The sequence below is a fragment of the Giraffa tippelskirchi genome, chromosome 11 (assembly GCF_054371585.1).
Source record: "Giraffa tippelskirchi isolate mGirTip1 chromosome 11, T2T-mGirTip1v1.2.pri, whole genome shotgun sequence".
Lineage (NCBI taxonomy): Eukaryota > Metazoa > Chordata > Mammalia > Artiodactyla > Giraffidae > Giraffa > Giraffa tippelskirchi.
Window position 1 is genome coordinate 150,401,120 of NC_137285.1, and position 22,952 is coordinate 150,424,071.

The 22,952-nt window shown below is 54.8% G+C and overlaps 1 protein-coding gene across 1 annotated transcript in view; it reads left to right on the forward strand.

Moving 5' to 3' along the window:
- Window positions 1-2,636, forward strand: part of LOC145525308 (beta-galactosidase-1-like protein 2) — a 33,939-nt gene extending 31,303 nt beyond the window's left edge. Inside the window, exons 17-21 of the mRNA XM_081538100.1 lie at window positions 226-313; window positions 637-748; window positions 1,342-1,458; window positions 1,542-1,605; window positions 2,406-2,636. Coding sequence (XP_081394226.1) covers window positions 226-313; window positions 637-748; window positions 1,342-1,458; window positions 1,542-1,605; window positions 2,406-2,413 — 389 coding nt within the window. The 3' untranslated portion in view covers window positions 2,414-2,636. The remainder of the gene's footprint in view (window positions 1-225; window positions 314-636; window positions 749-1,341; window positions 1,459-1,541; window positions 1,606-2,405) is intronic.
- The last annotated feature ends 20,316 nt before the right edge of the window (window positions 2,637-22,952 follow it).

A 22,952-nucleotide genomic window follows, 5' to 3' on the forward strand; every position in this document is an offset into this window, starting at 1 on the left:
TCCCCTGGCCTCCCCCGGCCTCCTCTGTTCTCCCCAGCCTCCCCCAGCCTCCTCCATCCTCCCCAGCCTCCCCTGGCCTCCTCCATCCTCCCCTGTCCTCCTCCATCCTCCCTGGCCTCCTCCATCCTCCCTGGCCTCCTCTGTCCTCCCCGTCCTCCTTCAGGGGGCCAGGGGCACTTCTCTGCAGCTGCCCTGCTTCTGTGTCCTCTCGCCCCTCTTCTGTAGGTCTTACTGGGAACATCTATCTAAACAGTTCTCCACTGAGAAAATTTAAAATCTACAGCCTGGAGATGCAGGATAAATTTATACAGAGGTGGGTGCCTGACCACTGGCTCCAGGTGCCTGATCGCAACTGGGGAGACCAGAGGCCATCCAGACAGACCTGTGTGTGTTCACATAAGAGGCAGGGACTCAGAACCCTGAAGGAAGGGACCCCGAGTCTCCTAGTTGTCCAGGGCAGAGTGGTCACCGCCCCCACTCCCCAGCCGTGGTCTGCTGTTTCACGCTGCATTGTGGACCCCAAATGGGCCATGGGAGCGGACACTAGGCTCAGCAGGGAGGAGACAGCCCTCAGAAGGCACAGCTGACATGCTGTCAAGGAAGGTGTAACCTGTCCACTGGGCTGACTCTCCCTAGGAAACTTCCCAACATCTGGAAGCCCAGCTTTCTCCACGCTCAGGGCCCTGCCTTCTTCCTCGCTCTCCTGAGAGTCGGTAGTCACCCCAAGGACACCTTCATGAGCCTGCAGGTGAGTGGTGGTCTTCCTGGCTGTGTCCCCCAGCCAAGTGTCCGTCCCAGGAGACCTTCGCCACCCCACACCCGTCCAGGGGCTGCCCCTTCCCTGTGTTGACTCAGGGCGGGGAGGGAGGCCAGAGAAATGTGCCCAAGCTGCCTGCCGCCCTGCGTCCCAGGGGGGACAGTAGTGGGGACATGGCAGTACCTGTCCCTGAGGTGGGGTGTGCATGGAAGGCGAGTTAGAACCCAGTGCCTCCCTCCTGGGGGCCCGGAGGGGGAGCCAAGGCCGGGCCAGGGGCAGCAGCACAAAGTCTCTAGGTCACTGCCCCCGAGGGCCGCAGCTGGGCCTGCATGCTGTCTGAGCGTGTCTGTGGCCGCGAGCTGGTGTCTGGGGTGTGTGTGTGTGTGTGTGTGTGTGTGTGTGTGTGTCTGTGACCATGAGCTGGTGTCTGGTGTGTGTGTGTGTCTGTGACCGCCATCTGCTGTCTGGTGTGTGTGTGTTTGTGACTGTGATCTGGTGTCCACTGTGTGTGTGTGTCTGTGGCCGCCATCTGCTGTCCGGTGTGTGTGTGTGTATCTTGCAGACTCTGCTTCAATGTCTTCCAGGGCTGGACGAAAGGAGTGGTCTTCATCAACGGACAGAACCTGGGGCGCTACTGGAACGTGGGTCCCCAAGAAACGCTTTACCTCCCGGGACCCTGGCTGAAGCCTGGGTTAAACGAGGTGACCTCCCGCTCTGCACCTCTCCCCGTCCCGCCTGGCCTGGGCTGAGCGTGCGTCTCAGGGGCACCCCTGCTTCCCCGCAGATCATTGTGTTCGAGGAGTTCAAGTCCTCCCTGCTGATCTACTTCACCAACACCTCTCACCTCGGTAAGCGGCTTCCTCCCGGTAAGCGGCTTCCTCCTGGTAAGCGGCTCCCGGCTCCCAGCAGCTCGCCGCCTGAGCCGGGTCCCACTGTACCCGCCCCAGCACCTCCCCTGCCGGCCTTTTCGAGGTTCTCACGGCCGCGTCTGCTGTGCCTCGTGCTGCCGTGGCCCCTGGGCCCTTCCTGGCCGTCACCGGGCAGGGGACTCGCGGCCCAGCCAGGACGGCCCCGTGCTGCGCCCGCCCGCCTCACGGCGTTGCTGGGAGCAGGGGCCGGACCCCAGTGCGGAGCGGCCTCCCCGCTCGGTGTCTGTGACCCGGGCTGCTTCCTCCCACCTGCTCCCCTCAGCGCTGGGCGGGGCCGCAGGCAGACCACCGCCCTTCCTCCTCAGGGTACTGAGACTGACGTCACACCGCCCGCCCCCCCTCCTCAGGCTACTGAGACTGACGTCAGACCGCCTGCCCCTCCTCCTCAGGGTACTGAGACTGACGTCAGACCGCCCGCCCCTCCTCCTCAGGGTACTGAGGCTGACGTCAGACCGCCCGCCCCCCCCCCCGGGTACTGAGACTGACGTCAGACCGCCCGCCCCTCCTCCTCAGGCTGCTGAGACTGAGGTCAGACCGCCAGCCCCGCCTCCTCAGGCTACTGAGACTGACGTCAGACAGGCCGCCCCCCCCTCAGGGTACTGAGACTGACGTCAGACCGCCCGCCCCCCCCTCAGGGTACTGAGACTGACGTCAGACCGCCTGCCCCCCCTCCTCAGGCTACTGAGACTGACGTCAGACCGGCCGCCCCTCCTCCTCAGGGTACTGAAAGCGATGTTAACCCGGACGCGCTGCGCTGAGGCATCTCAGAGCCCTGAGCGCCTGCCAGTCCTCCAGGCCCGCCCAGTCGCCGGGACCACCCTGGAGGGTCCGTGAGGCCCGATCCTGCACCGAGTCTGCCTTCTGTTTCCCCACCAGCCGGCACGTTCCTCCTTTGGCATAAGTCAGCTTCCCTGTTACAGTAGCACAATAAACACAGCAAACTTATCAAAGCCAACTTCTGTCATGCTTCTGTAATAAAACTTGTTTGGCCCCTGAGGACAGTGGGAAGAGATGCTCGGCGCACTTGACCCCACAAATGTGAATCTGGAACAGGTGTCTTCCCGAGAAATTAAATAAAATATGAAACTTCAGTGAGGGATAGGCAGGCAGTTCATATACGTTTTATATTTTCATTCAGTGTTAAGAAAGGTTTTCCTTTGACTCCCCAAGTCTCACTCACTCTGTACGTCATTGCTTTTCCACACTCCTGTGAAAACCTCGCTTCCTGGAGACTCAAGACTCCAGGTGACCTGGTCCGGCGCCCCTCCCCTTCCCCAGCGCCCCTCCCACTCCACGCCCCCCTCCCCAGCGCCCCTCCCCCAGCGCCCCTCCCACTCCACGCCCCTCCCCTTCCCCAGCCCCTCCCTCCCCCTCCTCTCCCCTCCCCCTCCCCTCCCCAGCGCCCCTCCCCGACCCCCAGCGCCCCTCCCCGACTCCCAGCGCATGGATTCCTCTCCTTCTGGGGGGGGGGTCGGGGGGCCCCTGCCCGGGGGTCGGGGGGCCCCTGCCCGGAGGGCCCCCTGCCCGCTCCCAGCCACAGCGGGGAGCACCAAGGCCTCTCCACACTCGGGTGGGGCAGTCTGGTCCGGCGAGGGCAGGCAAAGGGAAGGCCTGACGATTCCAGTGCAGACGGGCCCTGGGGAAAGGGGGGTTCCCCACGAAGTGCGTGGGCACCGTGCGGCGGGCAGCTGAGGAGTTACGAGCCAACGACCAGTGGCCGCGGTCGGGGCAGGTGGGGGGCTACACTCGCCGCCCCAGTTGCCCAGAGAGTCAGGGTCACGAGTGCTTGGGCAGGCGTGAGGCCCGAGCGAGACGGTCAGACGTGCCGCTCGCGGCCGCTCTCCTGGCCGTGGGGCGCCCCCCAGGTGTGCAGCCCAGACCCCCAGCAGGCCTGGGTGGGCGGTAAGCCGCACCCCCAGAATGCGCGGCTCCTTAGGCCTGGGGCCTGGCCCGCGCGCCTACCAGGTCCTCTGGCGTTGCTGGACCGAGGCCGCCCCCAGCCCTCTGCATGCACGACCTCAGCCCGCACAGCCCTCCTCCAGGCCCCGTGGCTCCCAGGCTGTCGGGCTGCACGCTTGGCGTCTGCTCACCGGGTGCTAGGAGCACCCCACCCCCGGGAGGGCAGCCGGAGGTGCCCCCAGACCCGGCCTCCGAGGGTCACAGCCCTCCGTGAAGCCCTGCGCTGGCGAGCGTGCCGGGTCCTCCCGGCTCGGGGGGTGCTCTTCCCAGCAGGCAGCCAGGGCCTCGGAGCTCCGCACCTGTAAGCAAAAGGCAACGGTGACAGGACAGTCAGATGCCTTCCTAGGACGAACGGGGGTAGGAGTCCTGCGTGGGAAAGGCTGAAGAGAGAATCGCACCACGCGTCGTCAGCGCCGCTGCCCTGGCGCCTGGGAACAAGCGCCAGTGTGGCGTGGACCCCGCCGTCGGCGTCGGGCCGCTTCCCTGGTCCCGGGCCCTTCCGGGCACAGTGGCCGCGCTCAGGCCGGCCGAGGCCTCTCCCCAAGCCTTCGGGGCCCTTCGGTGCTGTTTCCCTGATAACCGAGGGCAGCGCTTTGCGGGGAACACCAGTAACCTGTGAACAAAACACACGAGCGCCAGTTCTCTGCCCGCGTGAGTCGTAGGTCGGCCAGCGGCCCTGTTCGATTGCTGGGTCTCTGGAATCCCTCACAGCGTCAGGCGCGGAGGAGTCACTGCAGTGAGCGGGGCCGAGTGGCGTCCGACACTCCCACCTAGATTATGCCAGAAACCTCGGCAAGGGGCCTGAACGCTTCTTCTATCTCCGGGGGGCCTGGTTTCCGGGCCTCCGGGCAGGCCGGGAGGCGGGCCCTGGCAGAGGACTGTGGCCTCCGCCGGTCCCGCGCAGGTCCCGGCATGTCCAGGGTCTGCCCCCTCCGGCCCCTGCCAGACGAACTCGGCGGGAGGGGAGACCCCTCTGCCACTTGAGAAGCTTAGCCGGTTTCTATCAGTGGGAGCCCTGCCGCTTGCTCCCCACTTTGAACCGTAAGTTTAGCCCCTCAGACGCATACGGCACAGGGACTTGTGCCCATTTCCGCTGCCCGCCTGGGGGAAGAGGACGCTCATCAGCTTGGGGGCGGCCCGAGGGCCCCCTGGGACCTGCTGTCCTTTGGGGAGGCCCGGTCTCCACCCATGGCCGGTGAGAGGCCTTGGCGGGTGCACGTGGAGACAGCGGGCTCCCTGCTCCCCAAAGCCCCGCCGGTGGCTTGGCCACGGTCCCAACACTCCCCCCAGCCACGGGCGAGCAGGACCCCTGCGTGGCCGCCCACCGACGCTGAAGAGACCGTGGAACTGGGCTGAGAGCGCGTGGCGTTCCAGGGACGGGGCTGGTGGGTCAGTTTGTCCCCCAACCAGTGGAGCACTGCCCTCTGAAATCACGTTCATGTCTGTCCCCGGGGGTGAGCAGACACAGCTCTGGGCAGAGCGGCAGAGGGCAGGGGGCAGACTCGTCGGGGAACCGGGACAGACCGCTGGCCTCCGGGAGCTGGACGTGTCTGAACTCTGTCACGGCCGTGTGCAAAGGGTCCCTCAGCTCAAAGCAGGGCGTTTCCTCGTGTTATGGTGTTCCTGAAACTCGTGGAAAGGAGGAGGGAACCAGGACCTTCTGGGAAGGAGGGATGACCTCCAACCACAGGCCCGGGCGTGTCCAGAGCGAGCAGAGCGTCTGTTGCTGCTGCCCGTGAAGGCAGGGGCTCTTCACCCCAGGTGTGTGGCGGGCCACCCGTGGAGCCGACAGGACACATAGCCACCCATGCTTTCACGGTACCCCGGGACTGGACTTGGCTCACCAGTGCGCCGGGTATAAACACCAAAACCCAAGAACCATGTCATGCCCTGGGGCGCAGGTCAGCCTTGGAATCATCTGGGGTGTTTTGATAGGCATGCAGCATCATGGAGGTGTCAAGTTTTTAAAAAAATTCTAAATATCTGTTGCTTAATTCACTTAAAAACAATAAACCCATTATCAGATAGCTAGATAGATGCCAACTTTTAGTGGGACTCCTACAGCCAGCAGCCTTGGAAGTCATCCAGAAGAGAGTAGACTGATCTCACAGAGTTACTATTTCCAGCCACCTCAGGGCCTGTTGGGGCTTCCCTGGTGGCTCAGATGGTCAAGAACCCGCGTGCAATGCAGGAGACCCGAGTTCAGTCCCTGGGTCGGGAAGATCCCATGGAGGAGGAGATGGCAACCCACTCCAGTATTCTTGCCTGCAGAATCCCATGGACAGAGAAGCCTGGCAGGCTACGGTCCGTGGGGTCATAAAGAGTTGGATACGACTGAGCAACCGAGCTCACACACATGCGGTAAATTGCTGGACTGGGGTCTTGCCTATGAGACTTAGCGCCTGAAAAGATACCTGGTTCACAGGTGAAACAGCTCGAGTGGACGGGGGTGGGCCCACTGGGGCGTCACGGCTGTGCCGCTAGCCTTCACAGCGGGCTGACCTCCCAGGCTGCTCCTGCCGAAGAGCACAGACTGGCATACTTACCCAGACCAGTGGACCAGCACCAGCATCTTATCCATAACCTGGGACTGGAGGCTAAAGGCCTTGGCTGGTGCTTCGGCAGAGCCAAGACACCTGGAAAGCCTTAGGCAGTCCCCAGCCACCCCTGCTGGCCCTGGAGGTGCCTTGTAATGACAGTATAGCAACCGTGGAGCTCACTGCTCTGGAAAACAGGTAGGCGGGTTGCGCATACACACACGCACACGGACGCACACAGAGGTAGATAGGCTGGTGCAGCCCCAGGGGGGATGATCAGTCTCAGGCGGTTGAGCAAACGAAGGCAGAGGATGGAAGGTGGGAGGGAGCCGATGGGGACTGAGAAATGCTCCCTCCTCCAGTACATCTGGGCCGTACAGCCCCAGGCAGCCTCCACCGGCGTCCCAGGCGGTGACCCATCATGAGAACTCCGCGTCACGTCCACGCGTCCCAGACCACATGCCTAACTCTGGGCGGGATCACTGTCCTGTGCATCACTCAGAAGAGGTGGGGAGAGCTGGCATGGTCGGTGAGCCCAGGGGCCTGGCCGTACCCCGACCAGAGGGGACTGGGTGGCCCTGGAGGCTCCGTCCGCCTCACCTCGGAGGGCTGAGCACAGACGGCCTCCGCGCGTCTGGTTGGTTCAGCTTGGCTGAGAGTCAGCCGAGCTTTTCCTGAGACGGTCACTTCTTCAAACGGGGAACCTCCTTACGAGGACGTAGAGCTGCTTCTGACCCGGGGCCCTGTAAGTATGGGGGTCCTGCCAGGTTGGGCCGGGGCGCACACTGACCCCCTGGCTGGAGCCCCGGGGTGATCAGAGTTTGGGGGCTTGTGTAAATTTGCTACTTCCCTCTTAGTTCCCTTGAACCCCTACCGTGCCTCGGTGCCGCATGGCCCAGCTGTGTGCGCTGCTGTCCTCTGCGCAGTGCTGGGCAGGAAGGCGCACAGAGCACAGCCACGTGTAGAGGGTGCACGCTCGGGCCAACGTACCCCAGACACATGGACCCACTCACGGCTGGACGTGCACACGCAGGTTTCCACCTGTGAAAACTCAAAGCTGGCAGGTTCGTCGGTAGGGGACTTATTGTCTAATACAGAGAACCAGCGCGGGAATCCCCTGCGGGCCAGCATCACCCCACCTGGGCCCAAGGGCCCCCCCCAGAGGCTGTGACTGTGGCCCATCACCCCTTCTGACCCCCAGGACTGGGGCTCCGCCCTTTTTCCACGGCTCTCTCCTTCGTTACAGGCCCAGGCCCTCCCCGCGGCCGTTCCAAGCGGCCTCCCCTCGAGTATGATCCACGCGCTTCCGTCTGTCGGGGGTCCTGATCTCTGGGTCGCTGGGCATTGCTTCGTCTTGCTTTTGAGATCACTTCTCTGCTTTGCTGCTGAACGTGGAGTCTGTCCTCGATTATTCGCACTGCTTGGCTCAGGGGACAAGATTGGAGGATGTGTCCATTTAGCCTCTTGAAGCTAGAGCCCTGTGAATGTTCCAGGAACAATGCTAACACTTACACGTGTACACTCCCTTATCCGTAATCTCTTCATCCACAAAACACTGAAACCTGAAGTGTCTTCTAAAATTATTTGGCAGCAAAGCTTGACCAGTGTGAGCGAATTTGGAAACAAAACCTCTCGGGCATTGACATGACATATTTTAATCATTTTTATTTACCTGTCTTTTTTGTTTTAAACAATCATCTTATATATTTATTTTGGTTTTGGCTGTGCTGGGCCTTTGCTGCTGCCCACGGGCTTTTCTCTGGTTGCAGGGAGCAGGGTCTGCCCCTGGCTGTGGGGCACTGGCTTCTCTTGTTGCGAAGCATGGGCTCTAGGGTGCTTGGGCTCCAGAGCATGGGCTTAGTTGTTCTAAGCATATGGCATCTTCCTGGACCAGGGAGCCAACCTGTGTCTCCTGCACTGGCAGGTGGGTTCTCAGCCACACTTCCCTGGTTTACCCCTGTTTACCCCTCTTACTGTGAAGGTCAGATGTTTCAGAGCAGAAGTGTTGCTGTATTTTCCACGAGCATCACAGACTTGCTCTGTTAGAGTGTCCTATAACAGAGGGCTATAAGGAAACCACTTCAAATTGATAAACAATGTATACCCACACACACACACATTTAACATTACACTTAGTGGTAAACAACTGCTTGCTACCGAAGCCTGGAAACAGCTAAGGATGGTTCTCACCACTTTTATTCAACATAGTACTGGGAACTCCAGCTACCACAGTGGGACAAGAAGAATAAATAAAAGACATTGGAGAGATTGGAAAGGAAAAAAACTGCACTGCAGATAACATGACTGTTTCTTTTTTTAAAAAAAAATTTTTCCCTTAGTTTTCAGCTGTGCTTCTTCTACCCCAGATTCTTTTATTTATTTATTATTATTATTTTTTTTTGGCCATGTGTCTTGTGGGGTCTGAGTTCCGTGACCAGGGATTGAACCTGGGCCCTCAGCAGTGAAACCACTGGACCACCAAGGAATTCCTAACATAACTGCTTCTTTAGAAAGTCCCGTGGAACTGGGTTTTCAAAACAGCCATGTACAATTAATGAGAGAGAATACCGAGGTCACAGAATACCAGATCTACAGGAAGCCCAGCTGCATTTCTCTATGCTAACAATGAACTTGCTGAAACTGAACTTGAAAATACCATGCCATTTAAAATAGCTCAAAAGAGCGGCTTCCCCCGGGGCTCAGTGCTAAAGAATCCGCCTGCCATTGCAGGGGATACGGGTTCAGGCCCAGGTCAGGGAAGATCCCACATGCCCTGAAACAACTATACCCAGGAGCCACAAGTCCTGAAGCCTGAGGGCCCCAGAGCCTGGGTGTCACAAGAGAACCCACGGCAATGAGAAGACTGCACAGCACGGCTGGAGAGCAGCCCCTCCCGCTGCAACTAGAGGAAAGTCTATGCAGCAACAGAGACCCAGCATGGCCAAAAATAAATAAGTGATTTTAAAATAGCTCAAAAGAAAATGAAACACCGAGGTATACAACTAAAAAATATGCATAGACTCTGTACGTTGAAAAAAACACAAAATTCTGACCAGAAAAGTGGAAGTCGCTCAGTCGTGTCCAGCTCTCTGACCCCATGGACCATACGAGTCCATGGGATTCTCCGGGCCAGAATACTGGAGTGGGTAGCCTTTCCCTTCTCCAGGGGATCTTCCCAACCCAGGGACCAAACCCAGGTCTCCCGCATTGCAGGTGGATTCTTTACCCACTGAGCTATGAGGGAAGCCCCTCAAAAGTGAAAGAAGAGCTAAATGAATAGAGAAACACCACATGTTCATAGATTTGGAGACTCAACACGGTGGAGATGCTAAATCTTCCTAATGGAGGGGGAAGATCTAATGCAATTCCCACCAAAGTGTCAGCATGGCTTTTGGTAGAAATAGACAAGCTTTTTCTAAATTGTACATGGAAAGGCACAGGCCCTAGAATAGTTTTAACAATCTTGATAAAAAAGAATACAGTTTTGTGGCTGTAAAACCAGATTGATAAAACAGGGTATATTCAAAGAAATGAAACATTGTGCTTCTGTGTTTAGGAAGTGGAAAGTCAGGCAGCCCCTTGCATCCAACCTGAGAATGAGAGAGGGACACTGTACAAAATTCTCAGGGAGGTGAGGTCTCGAGGATGAACATGTACCTGTAACGAGCGAGACAAGAGTGACAAACTCCCACTTCGCTCCCTGAAAGCTCTGGTCTCAGGAGACGTCCCCACTGTCTATCCAGCGCCCCTGGGCCGCCAGCACAGGGGCCGTCTGCCTCCTCTGTCTGAAGCACCTGCTTCATCAATCAATTACCAGAAGTTCCCATTTCACCTGGGAATTCTCCTAAAATCCCTCCGTGTCCTCGCGGAGTGTAGGGACCAGGAGAACAGCTCCGGTGCGCCTCCTGGGATCCCCGGCTCCTCGGCCCCTCGATGACCTGTTGGTCACCTCGCCTCCGCCTTGCACCAGGCAGTCTCCGCAGAGGGGATACCCGGCTTGACCGTCCGCCTGCAGCCTCCGGTTGGAGACCCCGCGGCGCCCCTGGTGCCCACCAACGAGGCCTCCGCGGTGCCCTCGGATGGAATCTCCGTCCGCCGGCGTCCCTCTGTCTCCCCCTCTGTGACTCTCCCCGTCTCTTGCGGCGGCTTGGGGAGACGCCTCCCCAAGGGGCGCACGTCCCGCGCCCCCGCGCCGGGTGGCATCCTTGCTGAGCGTCTCCGGCAGTGGACCTGGAGCCAAGGGGCGCGCTGACCGCCTGCCCTCCGCGGCCGCCCGCGGGTTCTCCTCGCGCCCTTCGGTCCCGGGTGCTGCTGGAAGTCAAGCTCGGGGCGATGACCCTAACCCTCCGGTTCCTTCCCGCAGCTGAGAGGCGTCTGCGCGCAGAGGCGTCCAACCCGCTGTTCCCTCTGCCTCGTACCGGCGGGGAACCTGGGCGCCTCCCCTGGCGGGGATGGGCTCCCCGCCGCGCTCCAGGTAAAGGTCCCCCATCCCCGCAGCTCATGGCTCCTCCAGGCGCGGGCTCCCTGAGACCCCCTCCCCGCTCCCCGTCCTCGCCCGGAGCCTCCGAGACCTCCCCGCCATCTGTCCGTGGTCAGCCCGGGGCCCTCGCCCGGGGCCGGCGGCCTCGTGTGTCCCCAGACCTGCCCGAGGTGGCAGTCCCCCAGCGCGGCTTCTGCCCCGGCCCCAGCCCGCCGCGGCCCAGCACCCGCCGGCAAGAAGGGCGGCCCGTCCCCTCCTCCACGTCCCCAGGACGCCTCCCCCGCGCCCCTCCTGCCCTGTCCGTGGCCGCAGGCCTCTAGGAGGCAAAGTCCACAGGCAGCCCTCAGCGCAGAATGAGGCGGCCGGCGGGACAGCCCCGGCGGACTCGGTTCAGCACGGGCCCCTCGGGCGCCTCCCCCGCCTGCCGGGGTCACGGCGGTTTCCTTCTCCTTTCAGCCCCGGTCTCTGCTGGAGAAGAGTCCTGTGCATCTTTTTCCTGCCATTTGTTTCATCGGGTTTTGCTCCTCCGGGGAAACACAGAAATAACTTTATATTCGAACACAGAAAGCTGAATCCAAACCCGCGCAGGTCTGCCTGAGCAGGGGGGAGGCGGCCCCTTCTCCTTTCTGGGCTGAAACTGCAGCAGCGCCTTATTTATTTAATGGAAGCTGCTAACTCCTTCTCTCCGGCGGGGGTCCCAAAGCCTCGCTCTCGCCACCTCCGCCTCTTCCTCTGGGCCCCCAACAGGTTTGACTGGTCGCACCTGACACCCCTCCGGCTGAAGAACCGCTCGCGGGGGATTCAGACTGAGGAGCGAGCCGGGCGGGACCCCTACTTCACGCTGGATGGCCACGAGTTCCTCATCCTCGGGGGCTCCGTCCACTACTTCCGAGTGCCGCGGGCCTCGTGGAGGGACCGGCTGCTCAAGCTGCGGGCCTGCGGCTTCAACACCGTCACCACGTGAGCGCGACGCGGGGCCTCGGATGTGGGGCCCAGTGCGAGGGCGCGGCCTGGGGCCGGGGCCGCCAATGAGGGCCCGTGTGTGCCGTTCGCGGCCCGTGCGGCTCAGCCTGGTGCTTAGGTTGCCCTGGTCCGGCCGCGGGTGGGGTCACGGGGAACAGGAAAGGGGCCAGGCTTCGCTCAGGAGCCTTCCCAGTAGGAGGCCCCCGGCCCTTCAGGAGAGCTGCTTTAGGACAGATGCTCAAAGTAGACTTCTAGGTAAAGGCTTGTTTGGTTTTTTTTAAACACCAAAAACATCTTGCACCGGGGTATGGCTGATTAACAATGCTGTGATAGTTTCGGTGAAGGGACTGGGCCATACATATCCGTGTGTCCATTCTCCCTCAAACTCCCCTCCCATCCAGGCTGCCGCATGACCATCGCAGAGTTCCCTGTGCTGGACAGCCCGTCCCTGTTGGTTATCCGTGTTAAATACAGCGGTCTGTACGTGACCTTCCAAAGCCCTTAACTATGCCTTCCCCTCTAAATGCCTGTTGTTTTAACAACAGTGTTTACGTCTATGAAATGAGCACGTAGAGGGATGAGTGTGCGCGCTCAGCCGCTCACTCATGTCTGACTCTTGCGACCCCACGGACAGTAGCCCACCAGGCTCCTCTGTCCATGGGATTCTCCAGGCAAGAATCCTGGAGTGGGTTGCCATTTCCTTCTCCCGGGATCTTCCCAACCCAGGGAAGTTTGCCTCTTAAGATTGCGTATGAGAAAAAGGCCTGTCATAGTGCCGGCGCGTATATGTACTCAATGGTGGTGTCAAAAAGAAATGCAAGCCCGGCTTAGTCAGCGTGATATTTAACTTGACTCTGTGTTGAGAGGTGATGTGGTTAAGGTGTACTGATGATGATGGGATTTCTAAGCATCTTCGTGGCCTTACATGATACTGACAACTGTGGGTGGTATTGTCCCTACCCTGAGGGCCCTGCCAGCCCAGTTCCAGGGTCAGTTTTGCCCAGAGACCTGCCACACCCCACGGGGGGGCGAGGCTGCCTCCAAGGCAGTGGAGCAGAGGTTCCTGCCTGCCAGCACCTGGCTGGTTGAGAAAAAACCACGTCCCAAGTAAAAGCCACATTTGAATGAGGAACAGTGGTGCTCCCTTCATAAGGGACCGTTTTCAGAAATGTCTTGAAGCTGAGAAAAGCAGGAGCTGATGATGGTGGGGTGATGGGGAAAGTCTGAGGACGTGGCTGGAATGGATGCGCAGGAGCTCCCGGAATAGTACCGCAGGGAGCAACCCCACCCAGAGCCCAGAGCCCAGAGCCCCTTCCCCCAGGACACGGGCGCTGTGTTTCCCGCCCTGGGAAGAGGGGCCCAGGGCGGGGAGGGTCGTCGGTGGCCTGGGAGGGCCTGCTGGAGGGTCAGGCAGGCCCCAGGCCCCATGGCCCCTCAAGACTGGACCCGGCTTGGGCAGTGAGTTACGTGCCTGGAGCTTGGCACCCCTTCCTGTGAGGTTTTGTTATGAAGTCCAAGTGCCCTTGGCAGGGTATTTCATCATTTTATGACGCAGAGTGTATTTTTCTGGTTTTCTTATCTCTTCAAAGTGACAGTAACCTAAATTTATTTCCTATATTATCTTCTTAAACATCATTACCCTCGACCTAAAATCTTCTAATTGTTGGAACAGGGACTAACTGAATGAGTTATTGTAGGTTATTTAGGTCAGTGATCCCTAAATACCTATTCAACTTTATTTTTACTCATTTAATTAAAGGTATCTTTTCTTGGCCGTGCTCTGTGGCATGTGGGGTCTTAGTGCCCCAGCCAGACCTGACCCTGTGCCCCCTGCATCGGAAGCCCAGAGTCTTAACCACTGGACCCCCAGTGCTAAACTTTATTTTTCTGTTTCTTGATGAAATGTTTGTCACCAGCAATCTGAAAAGTCGGTTGTTTTCAGGGTCAGGCTGTGGGGTTTTGTTTGGTAACGTCAAAAAAAAGTAAGGGCAGCCCTGAGAATCTAGAACTTACCATATATGGAAGAAAAGAGCAGAAACATGGTAGCAGATACCCTGGGGCAAGTAATACAATGTCTACATCAGTAACTGTATTCGTTACATTCATTCCAAAAGATTTCCATCCGCTTGCCTTCCTGGGTGAAGCCTCCACTGGTCGTTTCGGATGATGCTTATACCCCGTTGAAGTCTGGATGAAGCAGGGACCTCGGAAGGTCCCCATACCGCTGATAGGTCCCAGCTGGACGCAGAGCAGAAGCCCTTTGCACCCGAGTGTCCCCACCGCCCCCTTGTGGCAGAGCTAAGCAACGCACTCACTGAGGGGCCAGGGCCAGTGAGCGCCAGCCTGACCTGCACCACGGATTGGAGGCTGGGGGCAGTAAACTGATAACTGGCTCATCTCATCTGCAAACACTTTAATCACAAAGCATTGCTGAGTTTTACTGAGGTCTTTCTGCATCTACTGAAGGGATGGTACAGTTTTTCTTCACTCCTCTGTGAAAGCAGTAGTATTAGTCGCTCAGTCGTGTCCAACTCTATGCGACCCCATGGACTGCAGCCCGCCAGGCTCCTCTGCCCATGGGCTTCTCCAGGCAAGAATACTGGAGTGGGTTGCCATTCCCTTCTCCAGGGATCTTCCCGACCCAGGGATCAAACCCAGGTCTCCTGCAATGCAGCCAGATTCTTTAGCGTCTGAGTCACCAGGGAAGCTTGTTAAAGCAGTAAATTACATTGAAAACTTTCCGGATATTTAGCCCATCCAAGGCTCTGGGATGAATTCTGCTTGGTTATGAGACATGCAGCTGTGGGCACCCATATGCAGATTGCTGAATTGGATTTGGTAGTGTTTTATTTCAGAGATGTACCTTTATGATGATAATTAAACTTGACTTAAAATTTTATTTTTGTCTTGCTCAGTTTCGAAATCAATCTTGTAATACACTTGTGAACTGACTATATCTTCTTTTTCTATTCACTGCAAATATTTTGCAAAAGAAGTATTTTTACCCTGAATGTTTCTTAAAATTCACTTGTAAAATTCTGTGACTACTATCTTTTGTGGTTGTGTGGTAACGGTTTTAGGGACAGTATAACTCTCTTAAATAATTATTAAATTCATGCTTCTAAAGGGCTTCCCTCATAGCTCAGATGGTAAAGAATCTACCTGCAATGCAGGAGATGCCGGTTTGATTCCCGGGTCGGGAAGATCCCCTGGAAAAGGGATAGGCTACTAACTCTAGTATTCTTGGGCTTCCCTGTGGCTCAGCTGGTAAAGAATCTGCCTGCAATGGGGGAGACCTGGGTTCAATCCCTGTGTTGGGAAGATCCCCTGGAGAAGGGAAAGGCTACCCACTCCAGTATTCTTGGGATTCCCTTGTGGCTCAGCTGGTAAAGAATCTCCCTGCAATGGGGGAGACCTGGGTTCGATCCCTGGGTTGGGAAGATTCCCTGGAGAAGGGAATGGCTCCCCACTCCAGTATTCTGGCCTGGAGAATTCCATGGACTATACAGTCCATGGGGTCGCAAAGAGTTGGACAGGACTGAGTGACTTTCACTTTTCTATTCTAAAATGTTCCCTATTTTATTCTATAGCTCTTTTTCCCTTTCCTTTCTTCTTTCAGACTGGGACTTAAAAAATTCTTTCTTGGAATACACATCATTCTGAGTGTTTGGGACTTTTTTCCCTGAATCTTGTGTAAACTTTTAGTCTTTTCAAAGAACTAGCTTGTAGATTTATTAATCTTCTCTATATAAATTTCTAATTTAGTTGCATTTGCCTTGAGATCACAGACAAAGAGATGTAGATTTTTGGAATTTGCTGAGATTTACTTTGTGTTTTACAACCTACCTGGCATTTTTTAAGCGGGAGTCCCGCACAGCCAGCTACTATGTTTATGTGCATTTCTTAGACTCAGTCTTTCAGTTGTGTTGTTCGAATCTATATTCTTACCAACTTTTTGCTATTGTTGTCTTTGTATTGTAGAGAAGTATTTTAACTCTTTCCACTGTGACTGTGGATGGACACTTCCCCCCTCTGGTTCATAAACCTTCTCCTTGAAGCTGCGTATTAAGAGTCTACAACGCCAAGCTTATTACATCTTCTTGAGGCTTCATTCCTTTTATTACTACTTGATGCCTCTCAACATCTATTTGTGAGGGGTTTTCTTTGCCTTAAAATCCATTTTGCCTGCTATTTAAGAGTGCTAATTCTTTCTTATGTATATCTTTTTCCATACTTCTGTTTCAACATTTTTTTAGAAGTTTCCTTTAAAGTAAATCACTTGTAAGCATCATTTAGCAAAAGTTTTTTATTCTGTTCTCTCAATGTCTAGGTATAAACTTTTCCAGACATATTTAGTCTTGAGCAAACCAATTTTTCATTCTTTCTCACAACAGGAGGTCTTGAAATACAGTCAGTTCTGCCATCACTTCACTTCAGTTCAGTGCTTGGAGGACCTTCTCCGTGGAGGACCTCCTCTTTCGCCATTAGCTCCACCCACCATAGAGCCACCAAACTGCAGAACAATTGTGCGTGTGAAAGTTGCTCAGTCTGTCCGATTCTGTGCAACCCCATGGGCTGTACAGTCCATGGAATTCTCCAGGCCAGAATACTGGAGTGGGTAGCTGTTCCCTTCTCCAGGGGAAGGATCTTCCCAACCCAGGGATGGAACCCAGGTCTCCCACATTGCAGGTGGATTCTTCACCAGCTGAGCCACCAGGGAAGCCCAATTACACCAAAGAAATCCAATTATACAGAACACTTATACCAAAGAAAGTCTCGCACTGTTGCAAAAGTTGGAGGGCCCACAACAGATTTCCCAACCTGGGATCTGGCAAAGGGACTGAGAACCCCCAGGGAATTAGACTTTGGAGGCCAGTGGGATTTGATTACAGAAATTCCACAGGACTGGGGAACAGACTCTCAGAGGGCACGAACAAAACCTTGTGCCCACCAGGACCCAGGAGAAAGGAGCAGTGACCCCACAGGAGACCAAGCCAGACTTGCCTGTCAGTGTCCAGGAGTCTCCAGCCTCAGGCCAAACAACAGGGAGGGAACACAGCCCCACCCATCAACAGAAAATTGGATTAAAGATTTACTGAGCATGGCCTTGCCCATCAGAACAAGACCCAGTTTCCCCCTCAGTAAGTCAGTCTCTCCCATCAGGAAGCTTCCATAAGCCTCTTTTCCTTCTCCATCAGAGGGCAGACAGACTGAAAACCACAGTCACAGAAAACTAGCCAATCTGATCCCATGGACCACAGCCTTGTCTAACTTGATGAAACTATGAGCCATGCCGTGTGGGGCCACCCAAGACAGACCGGTCATGGTGGAGTTCAGTTCAGTCAGTCAGTCGTGTCCAACTCTTTGCAACCCCATGGACTGCAGCACACCAGGCCTCCCTGTCCATCACCAACCCCCAGAGCTTGCTCAGTTATGTCCATTGAGTCGGTGATGCCATCCAACCATCTCATTCTCTGTCATCCCCTTCTCCCACCTTCAATCCCTCCCAGCATCAGGGTCTTTTCAAATGAGTCAGCTCTTCACATCAGGTGGCCAAAGTATTGGAGTTTCAGCTTCATCATCAGTCCTTCAAATGAACACTCAGGACCAGTCTCCTTTAGGATGGACTGGTTGGATCTCCTTGCAGTCCAAGGGACTCTCAGGAGTCTTCTCCAACACCACAGTTCAAAAGCATCAATTCTTCGGTGCTCGGCTTTCTTTATGGTCCAGCTCTCACATCCATACATGACCACTGGAAAAACCATAGCTTTGACTGGATGGACCTTTGTTGACAAAGTAATGTCTTGCTTTTTAATATGCTGTCTAGGTTGGTCACAACTTTTCTTCCAAAGAGCAAACATCTTTTAATTTCATGGCTGCAGTCACCATCTGCAGTGATTTTGGAGCCCCCCAAAATAAAGTCTCTCACTGTTTCCATTGTTTCCCCATCTATTTGCCATGAAGTGATGGGACTGGATGCCATGATCTTAGTTTTCTGAATGGTGAGTTTTAAGCCAACTTTTTGACTCTCCTCTTTCACTTTCATCAAGAGGCTCTTTAGTTCTTCACTTTCTGCCATAAGGGTGGTGTCATCTGCATATCTGAGGTTATTGATATTTCTCCCGGCAATCTTGATTACAGCTTGTGCTTCATCCAGCCCAGCGTTTCTCATGATGTACTCTGCATATAAGGTAAATAAGCAGGGTGACGGTATACAGCCTTGATGTACTCCTTTTCCTATTTGGAACCAGTCTGTTGTTCCATGTCCAGTTCTGACTGTTGCTTCCTGACCTGCACACAGGTTTCTCAAGAGACAGGTCAGGTGGTCTGGTATCCCCATTTCTTGAAGAATTTTCCACAGTTTGTTGTGATCCACAGAGTCAAAGGCTTTGGCATAGTCAATAAAGCAGAAGTAGATGTTTATCTGGAACTCTCTTGCTTTTTTGATAATCTAGTAAATGTTGGCAATTTGATCTCTGATTCCTCTGCCTTTTCTAAATCCAGCTTGAACATCTGGAAGTTCTCAGTTCACTTATTATTGAAGCCTGATTTTGAGAATTTTGAGCATTACTTTGCTATGGTGTGAGATGAGTGCAACTGTGGGGTAGTTTGAACGTTTTTTGGCTTTGCCTTTCTTTGGGATTGGAATGAAAACTGACCTTTTCCAGTCCTGTGGCCACTGCTGAGTTTTCCAAATTTGCTGGCATATTGTGTGCAGCACTTTCACAGCATCATCTTTTAGGATTTGAAATAGCTCAACTGGAATTCCATCACCTCCACTAGCTTTGTTCGTAGTGATGCTTTCTAAGGCCCGCTTGACTTCATATTCCAGGATGTCTGGCTCTAGGTGAGTGATCATACTATCGTGATTATCTGGGTCATGAAGATCTTTTTTGTACAGTTCTTCTGTGTATTCTTGCCACCTCTTCTTAATATCTTCTGCTTCAGTTAGGTCCATACCATTTCTGTCCTTTATTGAGCCCATCTTTGCATGAAATGTTCCCTTGGTATCTCTAATTTTCTTGAAGAGATCTCTCATCTTTCCCATTCTGTTGTTTTCCTCTATTTCTTTGCATTGATCCCTAAGGAAGGCTTTCTTATCTCTCCTTGCTATTCTTTGGAACTCTGCATTCGAATGGGTATATCTTTTCTTTTCTCCTTTGCCTTTCACATCTTTTCTATTCTCAGCCATTTGTAAGGCCTCCTCAGGCAACCATTTTGCCTTTTTGCATTTCTTTTTCTTGGGGATGGTCTTGTTCCCTGCCTCCTGTACAATGTCACAAACCTCCGTCCATAGTTCTTCAGGCACTCTGTCTATCAGATCTAATCCCTTGAATCTATTTGTCACTTCCACTGTATAATCATAAGGGATTTGATTTAGGTCATACCTGAATGATCCGGTGGTTTTCCCTACTTTCTTCAATTTAAATATGAATTTGGCATTAAGGAACTCATGATTTGAGCCACAGTCAGCTTCTGGTCTTGTTTTTGCTGACTGTATAGAGCTTCTCCATCTTTGGCCACAAAGAATATAATCAATAAGATTTTGGTATTGACAATCTGGTGATGTCCATGTGTAGTCTTCTCTTGTGTTATTGGAAGAGGGTGTTTGCTATGACCAGTGCGTTCTCTTGGCAAAACTCTGATAGACTTTGACCTGCTTCATTCTGTACTCCAAGGCCAAATTTGCCTGTTACTCCAGGTATCTCTTGACTTCCTACTTTTGCATTCCAATCTGCTATAATGAAAAGGACATCTTTTTTGGGTGTTAGTTCTAAAAGGTCTTGTAGGTCTTCAGAGAACTTCAGCTTTTTCAGCATTACTGGTCGGGGCATAGACTTTGATTTCTGTGATATTGAATGGTTTGCCTTGGAAATGAACAGAACTCATTCTGTCGTTTTTGAGATTGCATCCAGGTACTGCATTTCAGACTCTTTTGTTGACTATGATGGCTACTCCATTTCTTCAAAGAGATTCTTGCCCACAGTGGTAGATATAATGGTCATCTGAGTTAAATTCACCCATTCCAGTCCATTTTAGTTCTCTGATTCCTAAAATGTCGATGTTCACTTTTGCCATCTCCTGTTTGACCACTTTCAATTTTCCTTGATTCATGGACCTAACATTCCAGGTTCCTATGCAATATTGCTCTTTACAGCATCAGACCTTGCTTCCATCACCAGTCCCATCCACAACTGGGTGTCGTTTTTGCTTTGGCTCCATCCCTTCATTCTTTCTGGAGTTATTTCTCCACTGATCTCCAGTAGCATACTGGGCACCTACCGACCTGGGGAGTTCGTCTTTCAGTGTTCTATCTTTTTGCTTTTTCATACTGTTCATGGGGTTCTCAAGGCAAGAACACTGAAGTGGTTTGCCATGCCCTTCTCCAGTGGACCCCGTTTTGTCAGAACTCTCTGCCGTAACCTATCCATCCTGTGTGGCCCTACATGGCACGGCTCATAGTTTCATTGAGTTAGACAAGGCTGTGGTCCGTGTGATAGGTTTGGCTACTTTCTGTGATTGTGGTTTTCAGTCTGTCTGCCCACTGATGGAGAAGGATAAGAGGCTCATGGAAGCTTCCTGATGGGAGAGACTGACTGAGGCGGAAGCTGGGTCTGCTCTGATGGGCGGGGCCGTGCTCAGGAAATCTTCAATCCCATTTTCTGTTGATGGGCGGGGCTGTTTCCCTCCTTGTTCCCTCCCTGTTGTTGGACTTGAGGCCAAACTATGGTGGAGGTAATGAGGATAATGGCGACCTCCTTCAGAAGGTCCCATGCAGGCACTGCTACACTCAGTGCCCCAACCCCGCAGCAGGCCACCGCCGACCCACACCTCAGACAGAGACTCCTGGACACTCACGGGCAAGTCTGGGTCAGTCTCTTGTGGAGTCTCTTCTCCTTTCTCCTGGGTCCTGGTGCATAAGGTTCTGTCTGTGCCCTCCAAGAGTCTGTTTCCTCAGTTCTGTGTAAGTTCTGGCGGCTCTGGTGGGGTTCATGGTGCCCTCCTCCAAGAGGGCTTATGCCATCCCCAGCTCTGCTGCACCCTGAGCCCCTGCCCCTGCGGCAGGCCACTGCTGACCCGGACCTCCACAGGAGACGCTCAAACACAGGTCTGCCTCAGTCTCTGCAGGGTCTCTGGGTCCCGGTACAGACAAGGTTTGTTTGAGCCCTCCGAGCATTTCTGGCGGGTATGGGGTTTGATTCTAAACGCGATTTCGCCCCTCCTACCGTCCTGCTGGGGCTTCTCCTTTGCTCTTGGATGTGGGGTACCTTTTTCTGGTGGGATCCAACCTTCTTCTGTTGACAGTTGTTCAGCAGTGAGCTGTAATTTTTGTGTTCTCGCAGGAGACGATGAGCGCACGTCCTTCTACTCCTCAATCTTGGAGAAGGAAGATGATGGCGAGTTCTGACAAAGCGCTGGAGAAGGGAAAGGCAACCACTCCAGTATTCTTGCCTTGAGAACCCCATGAACAGTGTGCAAAGGCTGTAACACAACAGTGTTGTTTAGTTGCTTGGTTGTGTCCGATTCTTGTGTCCATCTCTCCACATGGACTGTAGCCCGCCAGGCTCCTCTGTCCATGGGCTTCTCCAGGCAAGAATACTGGAGCGGGTTGCCATTCCCTTCTGCAGGGGATCTTCCTGACCCAGGGACTGAATCTGCATTTCCTGTACTAGAGGGCAGACTCTTTACTGCTGAGCCACTTCCCTAATGCAACGTATGCACTCTTAAAAGCCTGCACTCTGCAAGGCTGTGCAGCAAGAACTATAGGGCTTATGAGAAACACGAGGTGAGGGGCAGAAAGCTCAGAACCTGGGCTGCTGACACACAGAAAGCGCAATCACCTGATAAGAAAACAGCGTGTAACAAAAATGTGACGGTTTCTTGGCACCTCAGCCTCAGCCCCAGGGGGAAGGTCCTGACAGGGTGCTTCTTTCAAAGGCTAAACGTGGTACCTTCTTTTATCTCTATTGGCCTCATAGAAACCCTGCCTCAGTTGTTATTTTGATTAACTTTTAGCAATATTTCGTAAGTATATATAGACATTTATGGTTTTTGTGTATTCTTTGAATTTCTAATGGATATGACAAAGGATGGTGAGTGGGATAATTTATGGATAAATTCAAGGAATTTAGAATCATAGGATTATTGGCAGCTTAGAACACAAGTGGATAACAGAGAAAGGAACTACTGAAAACAACCCCTGTGTATGTGTGACAAGGTTTAAGGACCAGTGGAAACTTCAGCTTTCTCCACAGTAGAGCTCTCCCAGGGCTTGGCAGGGACCTGGCAGTTCGGAGGAAAGAAAGAAAAGCAAGCTCTTTGTACTTCCGTCTTCCCTGCCACAGCTACGTCCCGTGGAACCTCCATGAGCCGGAGAGAGGCAAATTCGACTTCTCCGGGAACCTGGACCTGGAGTAGGTTCTGTGTCCCGGCTGGGGCGGGGCCGGGGGCATCCTGGGTGGAGGGAGCCGCGGGGGGAGCCTGTGCTGGGCCCCACGCTCTGCATCATGACCCCACCATCCCCGGGCCGGGCCTGCCCCCCGAGCCCAGCCTGAGGTCCATCCCCAGGTGTCCGGCTCTGCAGGGTGGTCCCCACGGGGCTGGGGGCCTTGGATCGGGCCTCGGTCAGGACTCCGTGCCCCGGGCGAGGCGCTTCCTTCTCCTCATGCCCCAGAGGGGCCGCGGTGTGCCCCAGGCTGGGGGCTCAGCGGTGACCCTGGGGGGCGTCTCTGCTCTGCTGGAGGGGGGCATCCTACCCTCAGCGTCCCCAGCCCCCTGGGGAGGGGGCTCTGGGCCGTGTCCCCCCGGGCTCCGAGCCCTGAGAGTGGGTGACCCCGACCCCCCAGGGCCTTCATCCTGCTGGCAGAGGAGCTGGGGCTGTGGGTGATCCTGCGTCCAGGCCCCTACATCTGCAGCGAGATGGACCTCGGGGGCCTGCCCAGGTGAGCGGGGCCAGCCCGGAGCTGTGGCTTGGTGGAGCTCTGCTGACCCTTCGGTTCAGTCCGAGGACAATGGCACCTGTTTGGGTCTTGCTATCGTCACAGCAACACGGGTGGTGATGCTCTTCTGTTATCCCTGGAGCTGGCGGGCTCCCTGTGGGTCCACACTTCCCGCGGTGGACAGTCCGCCTCCTGGTCAGTGGAGGCTTTGCCCTCCAGGACAGGAGTGTCTGCAGTCCGGCTCAGGAGCGGGACCCACACCCTGCAGGTGACCTGGGGCTGCTTCATGCCTGCTGTCGGCTCCTCTCTGTTGAACTCCTCGGCCCCAGAGGAGAGCCAACTCTGTCCCTAAGCCTGTGCTCTGTTCACAGCACAGGTTTTTCATGA